This window comes from Prinia subflava, chromosome 1 (assembly GCF_021018805.1).
Source record: "Prinia subflava isolate CZ2003 ecotype Zambia chromosome 1, Cam_Psub_1.2, whole genome shotgun sequence".
Lineage (NCBI taxonomy): Eukaryota > Metazoa > Chordata > Aves > Passeriformes > Cisticolidae > Prinia > Prinia subflava.
This window is the reverse complement of record NC_086247.1, coordinates 25,020,803-25,036,453: the sequence shown is the minus strand read 5'-3', so window position 1 is coordinate 25,036,453 and position 15,651 is coordinate 25,020,803. Positions and strand designations below refer to the sequence as shown.

Sequence of the window (15,651 nt, the reverse complement as noted above, 5' to 3'; positions counted from 1 at the left end):
TGGTCACTGGGGTGATGTCTGAGAGATCATCTCATTCCCAGAAGTCTGAACAGCAGTCTGCAATAAGGAGACAGTTCATGTGGTTTGTGGTGAAGATTTCCGTTCCTGTTTTGCTTGAAAGTCTGTTGGTAGAACTGCATATCTTCAGTGCAATCCCAAACAATTTTAACTACTTAAAAATGGCCTGTGTCAGCTCCACTTACTTGTGTTTGATTGTGACTCTATTACATGACTTTTTTAGGAAGAAGAGAGCCTTTTTTGACCTATATTCTCTTGTGAATTCTTGGATTTTTACTCCATTGTCACACTACTTGTGGAAAACTGGGAGTTCAGTAGAATTAACTTAATTCTGTCTCCTACAAGACCAGTCTTTTAGCATGCCTTGCTGCTGTCCAATATCTTTTTATATAAATATGATTTTTCTTACTGGCTTTTGAAGGTGTTTTATAACTACACTCTGAGAGCGAGATAAATAGCACTTGTTTTGTGGAAAATGTCTCCCACTTGTACCTGGGGGTTTCTGAACACTATCTGGTGTCCTTCCAAAATTGCTCTGCTGGGTAACATTTATGTTTGAGCTACACAGTCTGACTGAAGGTACTAGTAAACTGTTTGTAGATTATTCAGTGAAGTGCAGAGACAGGCTCAAGGGTGATGAAGAGTGCTCATGTAGATTATTGTGTTGGTTCTAGAAATGTGCTGGTAAAGCTTTAAATGTGTCACTTGAGGTAGATCTGGATCCACTAAGTATTCTCATAGAGAGGTATCTCTGTACTAAGATCATCTTCAGATGACCAAGATGAATACTGCCAGCTTTCCCCAAAACACCTGCAGTGTCTGCCTAAATCTTTGTGTACTTTGTTCAAGATGTGTTTATTTGATAAAATATATTTCCTGTCTGCAAATGATATCTTGCCTATGCTTGGGGATCATGCCAACTGAAAAAGTGTTATTATAATTGTTAGCTAATAGTTCTTAGTATTATGCCTCATAATGTGTATGCTATTTTTCATGCTAAATAATATTATAGATAATTTTCATTATATATTACTTGTGTTTCTATTCTTACTTCAGTTATGTGTGAAGTCTGATCAGCAGAATTCTGTTAAATTCTTCTTGCAATCCAAAACTCCTCCCAGGGTAATTTATAGGTATTTTCAGGTTTTTTAAAGAAATGAGTCTGGGTTTTTTTCTCCAAATCCAAGACGAACTTTTCAGCATTATGTTTATTTCATTCCCCAGGAATCACTAAAACATGTAAAAATAGTTTCAGTCAACAGCCCATTAGTCTTTTTGAATGCCAGAAAATTCCACGCTGACCTGTTAAAGATAATCCAGCAGGATGGCATAAGCAGCCAGGTATGTGATACTGTAAACAAGGTGGAATGTGCTTTACACTTCAGTAATCAGTGTAACTGGGTTGAAGATCATGTTTTCTTTCTTTGCATTTCTTAGAGAATGCAATCAGATACTGAAAGAGGTACAAAAAGTAACATTAGAAATGATTCATTTAGAATAAAGCTAATCCTAATTTTAATCAGATTCAATATGGACTATTTTTGTATCATTACTTGAAAATAATATCTCTTTTATTTTTGCATGTGATCCTGCAAGATATTGAAGCACTGATTCAAAACTCCAAAATTTCTAGAAGAACTTACATAACCTCAGCTGGTATAAGGCTGGGATTTTAGAAAGATGAGGAGTAGCCACAAATATGTTTGAATAAAATGTGATTTTTTTTTTTTAGAGCTAAGTCCATGAGAGATGGATATTTCATTTCTAACTATAAATAATTTTGTGAGAATTAGGAAGAAATTGGCTACTTTTTTCTCAATGGTGTTGTTCTTTTTCCTCTTTTGCACTGATTGGATTAGAAAAATAAACAGTATACAAATTATGTATATCACATTTTTGGAGAATATCCCTGTAAGTGTAGCATTTTCCAAATTCATCTGCACATAGCTACTGCAAGTTCCTGCAACACTTCTTAAAAGGCAAAAGATAAATTATCATTTTTCTATCAGTACCATGAAGGCATTCCAATATGATACAATGCTTACTGCAGACAATTTCATCCAATTTGGCAAACTGGGCTGAAAAAATCCCAGCTGTCTTAGATGGCTTGTTAAGACAGCAACACTTGTCTACCACCCCTGCTGCCCCTTGACAAAGAGTTGTGCTACCCATATATGCTTAGATGGGTGGAAATTCAGCTCAGAAAGTGTGATGCTTTTTTCCCTTGGTTTTGCTAGGCTGACTGATTTGATTAGTATGATAAAAAGCCTCCAAACAGAGAGAAATTACTTAGGATTTTCATGGAATTAATTTGAGTCAATTTAATCAGTTAATTTAATAAGTTAATTTATACGTTGCTTATAAAGGAGATTTTATCCTTTGTCTCTTCTGTAAGGTACTCAGCAGTACAGCTGCCTGAAATATTGTGCTTTAATTTTATTTTTTTTAATTGAATAAATGTCTTTCAGTAGCACATAGTGGGTGTGAAATAAATGCAGTTTCAAATTTGTTTTTATGCTCTGTTTCTGGTTTTAACTCATGTTTCTACTAAGAACTTGCATATTGAAATTATTATAAAAATTGTCAGGATAAATGTAATTTTATAATAAATTTACACGTCAAAAATGTTCTTACTAAAATATTAGCATAGCAGATAAGATTGCAGCAAGTAGAAAATTAATCAAAAGTTAATCTTATAAAATCACTGCCAGGAATTTTTCTTGTCAAGAACATCTTTCCCATCTTTTGACCACTTCTTAACCACCCCCTTCTTCCCCAAAAGCATTCTATCCAAAATATGCTTTCTAGAGAATCCAAACTTGACAGAGGTTGAGTCAGCTAAAAAGAAATGCAAAATATGTGTTTGAATATGTATCTCAGTATTCTTCTAAAGTTATACCAGAAAATATTATATATCCAATAGGCTGTTGCATAGGACATGATTTTGGAGAGAATGAGTTCACTTTGATCCTGAGAAACAGAATTCTTATATGCTACATTGATTTCCTCTTGTTACTGTGCAATGGACAGTATGTTAACCACTTGTTGCTTTTATTTCAGTGTGAGCAGAACACATTGCTCTGTTCATTTTCCAATGGAAGTTGCCATGGTGAGTTTATTATCTACAAATGATGTTAAAACCAAGATGGACATAAGTGTGCAAAATAGCTCCACATTTTTCTATATATTTCTAGTTGCATACAAGTTGTGTGGAAATGAATATTTTCAGTTAGATCAAACATTCAATGAAGCATGAATACTAAACAGTGTTAAACTATGTTAACCTTGGCCTAATAGGTCCTGTTTTTCATTCTGTTTTTGACTGACTTTTCAAGATTTTAAAAGCAGGGAAACACTTGAAAATGCCTTTTCTGTAGGAGTGGAAGGTTCTAGTGGAAGTCTCATTGCCCATCACACACAGGAGTTGGAACTAGATGATTTAAGGTCCCTTCCAACCCAAACCATTCTCTAATTCTGTGTCCCTGCTTATTGCAGTGGGATGACTGTGTGTGTAAAGAGACAGGTACATAGTGGGGGAAACAATTCCTGTATTTTTGCCTGGACTGATCTTTGGACCAGGCTGAAGAGTCTATTTTCTTAAGCTCTGGTCTTGGGTTTTTTGCATGCACAGAGTTGAATGTTAGTATGAAAAAGTAAAAGTAAGATTAGAACCATGTTAAATCTTTGTGATCTTTAAAGCCACATAGGAGAAAATCTCAGGAAATGTCAACTGACTTGTTAGTGATGTGATAACCACCAATATTATACAGTATATCAATACAATATAATAAGATCCCCTAGAGGTTTTCTTTCAATTAAAGATTAAGCTGGAAACTCCACTCTTTCCACATTTTGTAACACTTAAATCAAACCAGAGCACATATATCCCCATGGGAGAGCTGCAGCAACCTTTTGTAGTGGATACTTTATACAGATGACTTCATTGTGGATAGAATTAAAACAGTGTTTATTTAAAACACTTATAAGCATTAAGGCCACAGTAGGAAATCTGATTTGGAGGCTGTTGTCTGAATGTTTGCGTTTGTTAACTAGACTCAGGACACTTTTATGGTCCTACGGTGTTTAGTTAACTTGGGGGTAACAGAGTGCTTTGCTGTAGCATAGCAACATCTGAAAATGGTTATTGAAGATTATATTGTATTTTATGGACTATATTGTAAAATACTATGCTTGAGAATATCTTACCAGTACATATTTCAATTATCTTGAAGATGAACTGGTTTCTCATATTACAAAAGTGACAGAAAGAACAAGACCTATTTTTTGAAAGCCTAAGTCCTGCCTTGAGGTCTTCAAAGCTGTTGTTTCTTGTACCAACCAGTCTATGGTGATTCTTCACAGGGCCTTTAAAACAACAAACAGAGAGAAAAAAGAAAAATCCCTTTTTAAGAGAAAAGCAAAAAGCAGAGCTTAAATTTTCAAGGAGGGGAGCATGAGGACACAATCCTTAAGCTTTATGGCACTTGTCCCAGAAAGCATGGAAATGTACATGTTTGTCAGAATCTTTCCTTTCTCCCTTTGGGGAACACTGTCTGTATCAGCACCAAATGAAAGAGGTGCTCTTGCTCATGCCACTGATCCAAAGAGGGTAGAGGTCTTTATCCCTCCATTGAGAGGCCAGGCAACCTCTACTGCAATTCAGGATGCAGCAAGGAATTATTACTCTGAGCCTAGGAGATCACATGAACTGGGTTTCTATCACAGTAATCTTCAGAGGTTCCCTTTAAAATTCTACATTTTTGTTTTTATGTATCCATGTATGTTGGGCAGTATACAGACAGTAAATGTCTGGAGATGCAAGTCCAAAAGCCTTTGGCTCTCAGACTACTGTCAGAAAGGAATTACCACCATTATAAACTTGCTTCATGGGGAAATTCCAAGTCCTCTTAATAGTTTAAAATCTTTATTTCTGCTCTGCCAAAGCCATTTAGCTTAACTCATCTTTACAATCAGAATTCCTTTCCTTCATATTTTACCCCTTTTCAGTTGCATGCATTATGATAACGAACATTTGTTCACAGAACAATGTAAATAATATGTATATTATTTTCTAGTTTTCCCTTTATGAAAGCCAGGAATCATTTATCTACGTGCTAGTTCACAATGCATTTAGAACACCAGACGTTTAGATTAAACACAAGATGGCCTGAGGTTGAAGAATGAGTACCAAAAACCTTGCAAATCTTTCCAACACAGTTTTTTTCTCCAGCATCAATAGATCGTTGTGTATTAAAAATTAACCAGGCAAAAAACAGCATAGCAAAACCTTAGGAAAATTAAATACTCCACTTTACATATATTTCTTCCTTATGGCCGAATATTAAGTAAAGCCATAGGCAGGTGTTTAGGGACTATGGAAATCAGTGTCATATCACAACTTAAAAGAAAGATAAATGTATTTTCTGTGTATCCCATGAAAAATCTTTCCAAGTAGCCAAACTGACTCAATAAGAAATTCACAGTTGAAGAAACAATTGCTTAATTCTTGAGACACTATTGCTGCCTAAAACATCTCCATTAATCTCTGTCTGTCACCACTTCTTTCCATTGCCCTGAAAGTTCTTTATTTGTGCTTCTAAAATATGGCATTTGCTTTCCTGATGCCCCAGCACGTAACAATTAAAATTTTATTGTGATAGTTTGGGCTTATTTTGTTGAGCTATCATCACTCTTACATCCATTTCTTGAGTATTCTCCTTTTAATTAAAGTTTTTCATTTGTTAAATGTGTAGGTGAGTTGGTGCAGTCATGTCACAGTGAGCGACATGTTTTGATATTAGACTGCAGTGGACTGAATTTCTTTGACTACACTGGAGTCTCTGTGCTTCTTCAGGTATTCATGACATTAGAAACATTCTGTATATGTTATAATTATACATGTGAGTTATTGGGGCCAACTACCAGTCCTTCCACCTATTTCAGTGAATAAATATTTCACCCATAGAAAAGATGAACACAGATTTGGTATTAAATTGTACTATGTTTATATCTAAAATTACATTAAAATATTTCTAAATATTTTGGGTAACAATGCAAACGTGTGTATCTATATGTAATGAAGAGGAGTTTTGTAACTTCTCCTTTTTTTTCCTAAGTTGGTTTAGGTCATATTTGACCCCGCCATGTCAGTTGTAGTGACGCGTAAATTTACCACTTTAAAATTTCATCTTTAATTCTGTGATTTTATTTGTGTATTCTATTGCCTGCTAAGCCAGAGGTCAAAACATGATCTTCATCCTTGCAGACTAGGTTCAGGCATTGCAGGAGTTCCAAGATGCTCCCAGATGACTAAAGCCAGCAGTCACTGGTTACTGTGGTGAATGGAACTAAATCCAGATGGCACCTGGCCACAATTGGTGTTCCCTTGGAGCCAGTCCTGTTTAATATCTTTGTTGGTGATTCAGACAAGGGGGTCGAGTATACCCTCAGTCAGTTTGCAGATGAGACCAAGCTGGGTGGGTGTTGATCTGCTGGGGGGCAGGAAGGCTCTGCAGAGGGGTCTGGACAGGCTGCATCAATGGGCCAAGGCCAGCTGTGTGAGGTTCAGTAAGACAAAGTACCAGGTCCTGCACTCGGGTCACAACAACCCCAGGCAGTGCCACATGCCGGGGCAGAGTGGCTGGAAAGACATGGGATAGTGGTGGACATGGCAATGCCAAGTTAATGCTTGGACTTGATAACCTTAAAGGTCTTTTCCAACCTAAACAGTTCTATGAGTCTACAGTTCTGCATAATAAAAGGTTTTATCATAGATAAAAAATTATGCTCAAAAGCTGTTTCTTACATTTCCATTAGGGAAATGTAAAAGTTGTGTAGTGAGTACAGATCTAAGTGGCTATAGAAGGTTTCATTTGCATATTTTTTCTGAGTAAGATAGAAGACTTGAACTTGGGTCTTAGCCCAGGCCTCTTCTTGCCCTAATAATTTTCTCAGTTTAGTACACTGATTGGACAGTGAAGTAAGTGTTGCCTTAAAGTATTTTAAATTAAAACTACACATATAGTTTATATGAAATATATAGAATATCTTGAAAAAGAAAACTGGAAAAATAAGACTAGTGGGAGTAACTATTAGATATCCCTTTGAAATATACAGCATTCAATATAGTATTAGTTTCAAAAATTGTGAAACTGATTTCAAAAAGATCTTAGAGACCTCCAAATTACTAATTATGTCAAAGAAGTGTTTGACAAATTTGTGAGAGACAAGTCTGGTGTAGGCTGTGAAGTGTACAGGTTGGTAGTGCAGCCTCTGGATAAACAGTTGGTCTAAATCCAAGTTACTCTTCCTCCTACCAAGAGGACCACACTCAACATGTCCTTGTTGTTATATTCTTTCCCAAAATATCATCATTGATGTCAGAGATGGAGGATTTTTGAACTACGATTTTTGCTTTAGTTTAAAAATAGATTATTCTGTTGGGGTTCTCTCTGAATCTCTTCTCTCAGAATTCTTCTACTTCACATGGATTATTTAAACATTTTTTGAAGCAGTGACTGCTTTGGATATTCCTCAGGGCAGAAAAATGTCCTAGTCTGGTTTTAGAGGGTTTTTTTCTTCTTTTTTTTTTATTTTTTCTTCCTTCTCTCTCTTATTAATATTTTGTCTCTGGGGAGTTGAACACTTTAAAAGAAAAAATAAATAACAACATACTGCTTAATGCAGCATCATAGTTATGGTGCTTTTTTGATAAAATTCTCGAAGTTTCCTAGGTCTGACTCCTGTCTGTGTGGACTGGTAGCAAGCATAAGATAAGGACATGAGAAAATACGCTGAAAAAAATACCCCAAAAACTTAAAGTCAGAAATTTCAAAATTATTAATCAAATTCAGTTTTAATTCTCAGCAGAGCAGTAGAGTACTGTAAAGATGTGGTAGGGAATAAATGTGGCTTGCTGATGTTTGCGTTATAGAAGGGCTCGCTCTGGTGGCTGCTGGCAGTACAGCTGCTGCAGCAGCACTCCGGGCTCTGCCTTTTTTAAATGTGGGCTTTTTGTGTACTTTCTTCTCTGTTGGTATTTAAAACAGGTTTGCTTTTTTTTTTAATTTCTTGTTTTCAAACATAGATTTACAAGGACTGTAAAAGCAGATACATCGATGTGTTGCTAGCACACTGCAAAGGCAAGTATCAGCATAGAGTAAAAATTTTAACATGATCGTTTATATAGCCTCACTACCTTCTCAGTGCTCTTTTTTTTTTTTTTTTTTCCAGCTTCCTTGATAAAAGCAATGCAGTACGGTGGAAGTCTTGACTCTGAAAATCCTGTATTTTTTGAATCTATTTCTTCAGCAATTGATGCCATTCATATTCACAGGGTAAGACTTTCAAGCAAGAGTAGGTGAAGCCCGGGGGGCTCCTTGGATGCTCACAGCAATTTCTTAAAGTCTGGGAAAATCTTATTTACCCAGTGAACCTTTTATGTAGAAACCTTTTATCTGTCTGTACTCTACAACTGGTCCTCAGCCTGAGGAATGCAGTTTTCCATTTTTTGCAGCTAGCACTCTCTTCCCATCACCATGTCTCCTTTCAAAACAACATCTCCATCTATGATAAATCCAGAGGCGCTGTGTTGTGGTGCTTTAATCTGGGCTCATTCTCCACTGGAAAGATTTATGTCATCTTATGACACCCAACACAGCCTCTCAGTGAGACAAATTTACTCACAGCCAGTTCTGCATTCCTGAAACTCCTATTTCTCAGCCTGGGATGCTTGAAGCTGCTTCACACACCACAGCACTGGTCTGACTGATAATGCTTCTGGATCCCCAGCTAGTTTGGTTTGAGTTAGAAATCTTGTCTCTGCCCTGCACTGTACTATGCATGCTGTGTTGGCTCACTGGTGGAAAAAGAGTTGCACAAAGTGGAAGAGAGAGCTAGAGGGAGAAGGCAGGCTCGAACATCTATTTACTTGCTCAATCATTCTTGTATTCCTCTTTAAAAAGATTGTAAACCTGGACTTTGCTCTTGAACTATGTGATTCTTTTCCACTGTCATGGCAGTGTAAGTGAGCGTGCATTAAAAACTGTGTGCTGTCCTGTGGTTTTATTTATGATTCAAACATGGCTAGAGCTTGGCTCACAGCCTTTTCCAAGAGACATTAAACTCACCATGGTCTGTGGTTTGGTCGTTTGTCTTTTTTTCTTCACTTTGTATTTTACTAATTAAATCAGACTTGCCTATGGACAAAACCACTTTCCATTGATTTATCCAGATTAAGGTGAGTTGGCACAGTTGATGTAGTGAATTGACCAGAAAAACATGTTCTCTTCAGAGCTTTTCAACAGTTTTCATTATGTTGTCCTACAAAAAATAATGGTTGAAATGGTAACTTCAGGGCAAAAATAATGGCGTTGGCTGTTACATATTTTGTCTGGGTCTGATTAGATGAATTAGAATGATTGTTGTCTTATAAAATGTCTGCATTTTTTATTGTCATTATTAACTTTCCTAACATTCTTGTAAGATAGTTATGTACTAGCACTCCCATTTTATGGAATTGGGACATGGATAGACCAGGACAAATGTTCATAATGAAAAGGGGGAGTTAAAACTCAAAGTCCACTTTTTAAGGAACTGATTGCTTGCTTTTACCAGAGCTGCTACGCAAATCAGACCTCTGCATAGTGGCTTAGCAGTTTAGTCTGAAAGGCTTGCATGCAGCCTCAAATTTTAAATGTAGTTGTGAACCGTGTATATACACTGCTGATGCTTCTTCAGAGTATTCACAGTATATGCTTCAGGGATTTTTTACGAGTTATTGTGTTGAACACATGAAGATAAGGTGGACAGGAGTGAAAAGGCAGGGTGACTGCAATAGCAGCACCACCCTGTAGCTGCCAGTCTATATACTCCTCCTGTGCCTTATTAAGGTGCTGAGATCAGTAGGACTTTTGAGTGTTAACATGATGGAATAGGCAGAATAAGATAGACAAAAAATATGAGGAAGGAGTTGGAGACTAACAGAAAGTGATTTATTTTGATTTACATTTTGGCTTCCCCATATAACAGGAAATGGTCTTCCACTGTCAGAAAGGTAGAGCTAAGAGGGCTGTGTGGTTCATTTTCATCTCTGCTGCTGTTCAGAAATGCAAAGATGTTCTTATCTACATGCTCCAATGAATATGTTGTGTCATTCTCATTGTTATGTTTATAAATTGATAAGATACTTGCCCATTACTTTATGCAGTTAATCATAAATAACTTTTTGAAATATTCATTTTTATAATGGTGCCATTTTCACACTAGCACTCCTTCATCACCTAATTTTACTTTATATTATAGGAAAACATTATAATACTTTTTTTTTCTGTTTCTCTCAATTTAGAATTACAGCAAGTTCAGTGAACAGAGTGAAGTGTGATGCCCACCCATTGAGCATAGCAAGTTTCATCTGCTCATACTCAAAATGAACTACATCATGGCTTCTCCTTCACTTTTTTTTTCCAGTGGATCTCATAGATGACCTTTTGTATACCATATATATTTAGTACATTCAGTAACAACAGATCTGCCTTTCAGAAAGAAAATCTTTCAGCTGCAATCACTCAGTGAATTTTTATGCAATTGTTCTATAGTGGTTTTATAAAATATTTTTATATACATTTAGATACAAATGATTAGAAAGCAGACACAAGGTACTGTGTTTACCAGTTAGGTGTATTATTTTATGTATCTTCTATTATAACATTAGTTGTAATATGTATCTCTAGTTTTGTGTATGGAATAGAGATATTATGAATTCTTAAAACAGCATGTCATAATTGATAAGGTATCTGCAAGAAGGCATATATCAATGCACTTTTTTTTTTCTAATGGCTTTACTTACTCTTTCCCCTGTTCAATACAGCCATTTGCAGTAACAGCATCATATCACAACTATTATCAGCTTTTACTTTTTGTAAAATACTTGGTTTTTAATGCTTTTTAATGCCTGCCCAGATCAATGGGAGAACTTGCAAGTATATGCAGAGAAGGCAGATGCATATTGGCTAAGAACACTGGATTGCCTCCATCTCTATTAGTTGTATTGTGCTATTATGTTTTGCTATATTTTCAAAGCCACAGGTATTCTTTAGCTCAGACTGTAGAGGAAAAACTGGTAGTATTTTTCCAAAGCTTCTTTCTTCCAGCACATTTTTTCCAGTCTGCATTTCCAGTTTGAGCTGTGATTTGTTCAGTGTTGAAATCTCCAGCTGAGGCAGCTGAAAGGTGATTGTAGCAACACGTAAGGTGTGTGCCACATTTCAGACACAATCCTGATGTGCAGTATACTGTGTGTGAGCACACAAAGTGGGTGGAGGAATTCACAGGTTGAGTATTTGGCTTGTATTTATGGGTTGTCAGCAATCAGATCATACTATCACATCGGTACCATGGTCTATGGCAACATATTAAGGCCTTCCAGTACTGAAGGGAGCCTACAAGAAACATGGAGAGAGACTATTTGCAAGAGCACATACTGATAGGACAAGGGGGGATGGCTTCAAACTGAAAGAGAGTAGGTTTAGTCTAGATATTAGAAGAAAAATTCATTACTGTGACAATGCTGAGGCACTGGAACAGGTTGACCAGAGAAATTATGGGTGCCCTGACTCTGGCAGTGTTCAAGGTGAGGTTGGATGGAGCTTTTAGCAACTTTTTTGAGTGGAAGGTGTTGGAACCAGATGATCTTTAAGGGCCCTTGAACCTCAGGCCATTCTACGATTCCATGTATGATTTTTCTCCTCTTGCCTTTGTTCCCTTCTGTGAACACCAGCAGTAAAATGTGAGTTGAGCAAAAAGGAATCAAGAAATTAGAAAGATATGGTAGGTTTGTTTTTGTTTTTTTTTTTTTCATCAACTTAAAAAATCTATGGAAGCTAACAGTAAATAGATATGGCACAGCCATAATGGCCATCTTACACTACAGAGAGGAGGGAAGGACGAGGACAAATATAGGCAAAATCTAGTTCTAAGCATTCTGCTTTCAGCAGCAGTTGCATGTGTATGCTTGTCTGGACCCTCCCTGTTGTGTCTGCCCAAAGCTGCTGCCTGCAGGAGAGGAGGTGGCTCATGGAGTGACTTTTGCATCTCTGCATAGTTAAGACATTGATAAGCTTTTCCTCAAGTCTTGGTCACTCCACACTAGTAGACAATAATGGGAGAGAGCTGTGGGTATTTCTGCCCTTTCAGTTATGAGTGACTCTTGTAGTTATTCCCTGCTTTGACCCACAGAGGACCAGAAATGTTCTGTACAAGTTCTTCTGAGACGGCTTTGGTAATTACTATGCAAAAGATTGATAAGTAACTGTGAGAAACTCATTATACACAGGAGAAATAAATTCTGTATATTGTCCCAAGCACATTAATTTCAGATGCTGTAGTTGATTGCAAATGGCTCATTACATCACTGGACTCAGTAACAGGCTATAATATTTGATTAATAATTTCCTGAAATAGTTTTAGTAATTTATTAACACTTTAGAAACTATTTACAATGTACTTTAATCACAGAAGCATCAATTCTATGTCACAGTTGAATGGAGATTTCTACTTAACTGCAAACTGAATAAATGAATAAATGCCATCTTTTCTACTAGGTTCAGCATTTGTTCTTTGTTGGCTAAATGTTTTTTCTTAAAATTTATAGATTAGTTGATTAATGAAATTGTTAAAAATAGGGTCTTTAGCAAAAATAGGACTTTTCTTTGACTTTTCAGGAGGCTTTCACTTTTATTCTGAATGATCTTATAAATGTAACAACACAGATATTTTTAAAATTCCTTGTAGTATTAGCCTTTTAAGAAACCTTCTATATTAAATAATTAATTTTGTAGTGCTTATTAAAAAAACTTCTAATTTTTACTGCTTTCAATGGGAATAATTTTTGCCCAGTTAAATGGCTTTTTTTGGGGGATGAACATTTATCTCCCATTAGCTCCAACCTTCCAACACTGGGCTTTGGGATAATATTTCTGTAATCTATTTTGCTATATATAATTAGTCTAAATAACGTTCCATTTCTGAGAGTATGCGTTGTTAATTATATTGCCTGTCTGGCAAGTGGAATCACTTAAGATAGTTGTTTCTCAGTAGAACAGTGTTTTAAGGGACATGTGAAGATAGCTGCCCTTTCAATTTCTTCTAAAATACCTGTAATGAGTTTAAGCTCTGTCAAACCAGAACTGCTCTATAGAGCTATGGGCAGTGAAGAGCAAATTGCAAATTACAAACTACTGACACAGTTTCCATTTCTCCACCACCCACCCTTCTGAGCTACTGATTTACTAAAACCTGTAGCTGTGCACTGCCTGTCTTCAAACAGCAGGGATGCCATTGCCATCAGACTTCATGGACTGCCAGAGCCCTGTTGTTCTGCTGGTGGGATGGGAGTCACTTCATGTCCTCCCGGAGTTATCTCTGCAAATCCCCGGTGTGTTTGTCCCACTCACAGAGTCAACTGACAAACAACTCCTTAATTTAGAGAAACACTCTAAACCTTCTGGATTAAGTTTTGGAGGCAATTCCCACTATCAGTTTCAACCCTTCCCTCAATGTTTTTGTATAAATTGGCTTTCCTCTGGCTCTCAGAGAGAGCTTCACTGGAATGGAATGGAATTAAATAGGGCAGAGTAACATTTGAAAGAAATCAACAGCCATCATCTAGTCCAACTGCCATTATTATAAAAGAATATCAGAATAAACCATACTTATTCTTCTGATGGAGGAGAGCAAAGGGAGTCAAATTCATCCTGTAGCAAAGAGCCTGCACAAAGTCTGACTGTCCTTACGGTTGTGCAGGCCTGGCCACACCATCCCAATGGAGGTGAACTACAGCCAGGAACAATAAGGGGTTTAGTTATTTGTGCCCTGCTGAGACAGACATTCATCTTTGTACCTTCACCCTCATTTACTTGAACATCACTAGGGACTTCTCAGAATAATGCAAAGTTTTATTAACTGTGGTTATACTGTGAGCTTATGCGGTGTTAGCAGTAAGAGCAAACTGTGGAGTTCCCTCTGTCCTCAGTGATTTCTAAAGGTGCAAGAGAGAGTGCACCTACCAGCAGAGGCTTGAGGAAGTCTCTCATTTACAGGTTTCAAGTAATGAAACAAACAAGTTTACTGCTCTTAGTAAGCAATTCTGAAAATCTAACCATTCACTTTGATTCTTGTATGTATACTTAGATGCTCAGATTTTATCTTACAAAATTCAGTATGTATGAGTCACGAAGCTTTTGAAAATCAGCGCTTCCATTCTGCACATTTGGTATATTCTGTACTTCACAGGATAACTTTCAATCATGATTGTTTTCTGCAGAGATGGTCCAGAGTTATCAGAGATTATATATTTACTTGACATGTTTAGGAATTTTTAGCTATTTTTAGGAACTTATTCTACATTTTAAATAGTATATAATGTGAGTAGAGTTTTTCTCACTATTTAAGATTTGCTAACCAGAATACATTAAAATGGTATTCTTATAATATGCTTCTTACAGAATTTGTTTCACACATTCCAAAACAAAGAAACTAATGAGGAAAAAAAGAGAGCAAACTGATGTTAAAGAATGAGTATAATACCAATTAAAAATTAGGCATAAAACAGGTAATAAGGAAAAGACTTAACATTATATTTATGCAAATTAAATGTTTCTAATTCTTGTCATATGTCTTTCATTTTAAAGGTTATTTGCCCTGATTCTATGATTCAAGTGTCACAAGGTCTGGCTGTAGCTGCATTGACATAATTTATTTGACAGCTCTGTGTGTCATAATGTATAATGTAACAAGGAAAGGTATCTTCACTGTTGAATGAAAACATTAATGTGTCAATACTGTGTATGAATACTGTTTGACATTTACTAGTTTCAAAAATAAAATACACAGTATGCCTTGAAAATATGGTATTCCTATTTTTCGAAGATACTTTCTTTGTCTACAGGAACTCATAAATAAATGAAGTGCAGTTCCAGAGTGCATGCTAAATGGTGCCTTCATCATTATGATAGATTTTACTAAAGATCACCTAATCTGTACGTTTCCATATGCTTTATAATGCATTTAAATATTTTTTTCTTTTCCTGAGTCTGTGTATTAGCATATGCAAGAATAAATTTATACTGAAATAAATTGGAATTTGAGACAATTTGTATGTAGAAGGAGGAAAATGCCCTCATTATTTCAATTCTTTTTTTTATATTCCGTACTAGCCACTTTGTTATAAGATACGCTGCCTTCTCCAACCTCAAAATGTATTAAATTTTAACAATGAAAAAAAAGAAATTTCCCTACATTCACAAGTTTTATTTCCTCACAGCTCTTACAGGAGTATGGCATATAACAGACATTTTTACCTCTACAAGAAATACAGAAATCTTGATCCAATTTCTCCAGTATTGCCTCTTTGCATGCACAGTCATTTTAATATATCTTTTTTTAATTGTCATTTGCATCTACAGATGGTGCACCTCATATCCAGTTGGCACATACTGATGGCACTGCTTACATACAGTCTGTGGCTTATCCCAGTAGAGAGGAAATGATGGGCAAATCTTCCCACCACCTCCCAATAACTGTAATGACGTTAATGAAAAATGGATTGACATATCTTTAGAAATCTGGCCTTGAAAG

At 36.2% G+C, this 15,651-nt stretch overlaps 1 protein-coding gene across 2 annotated transcripts in view; it reads left to right on the top strand.

Annotated features, from left to right (window-relative positions):
- SLC26A7 (solute carrier family 26 member 7) overlaps window positions 1–15,243 on the top strand; it is an 81,520-nt gene extending 66,277 nt beyond the window's left edge. The window contains exons 14-19 of one of the 2 annotated variants that reach the window (XM_063391339.1): window positions 1,243–1,359; window positions 3,079–3,127; window positions 5,772–5,872; window positions 8,105–8,159; window positions 8,251–8,354; window positions 10,364–15,243. In XM_063391339.1, the coding sequence (XP_063247409.1) occupies window positions 1,243–1,359; window positions 3,079–3,127; window positions 5,772–5,872; window positions 8,105–8,159; window positions 8,251–8,354; window positions 10,364–10,399 (462 nt within the window). In that variant the 3' untranslated portion in view covers window positions 10,400–15,243. The remainder of the gene's footprint in view (window positions 1–1,242; window positions 1,360–3,078; window positions 3,128–5,771; window positions 5,873–8,104; window positions 8,160–8,250; window positions 8,355–10,363) is intronic. The other variant, XM_063391333.1, reaches the window with a different exon arrangement.
- Window positions 15,244–15,651: the final 408 nt, after the last annotated feature.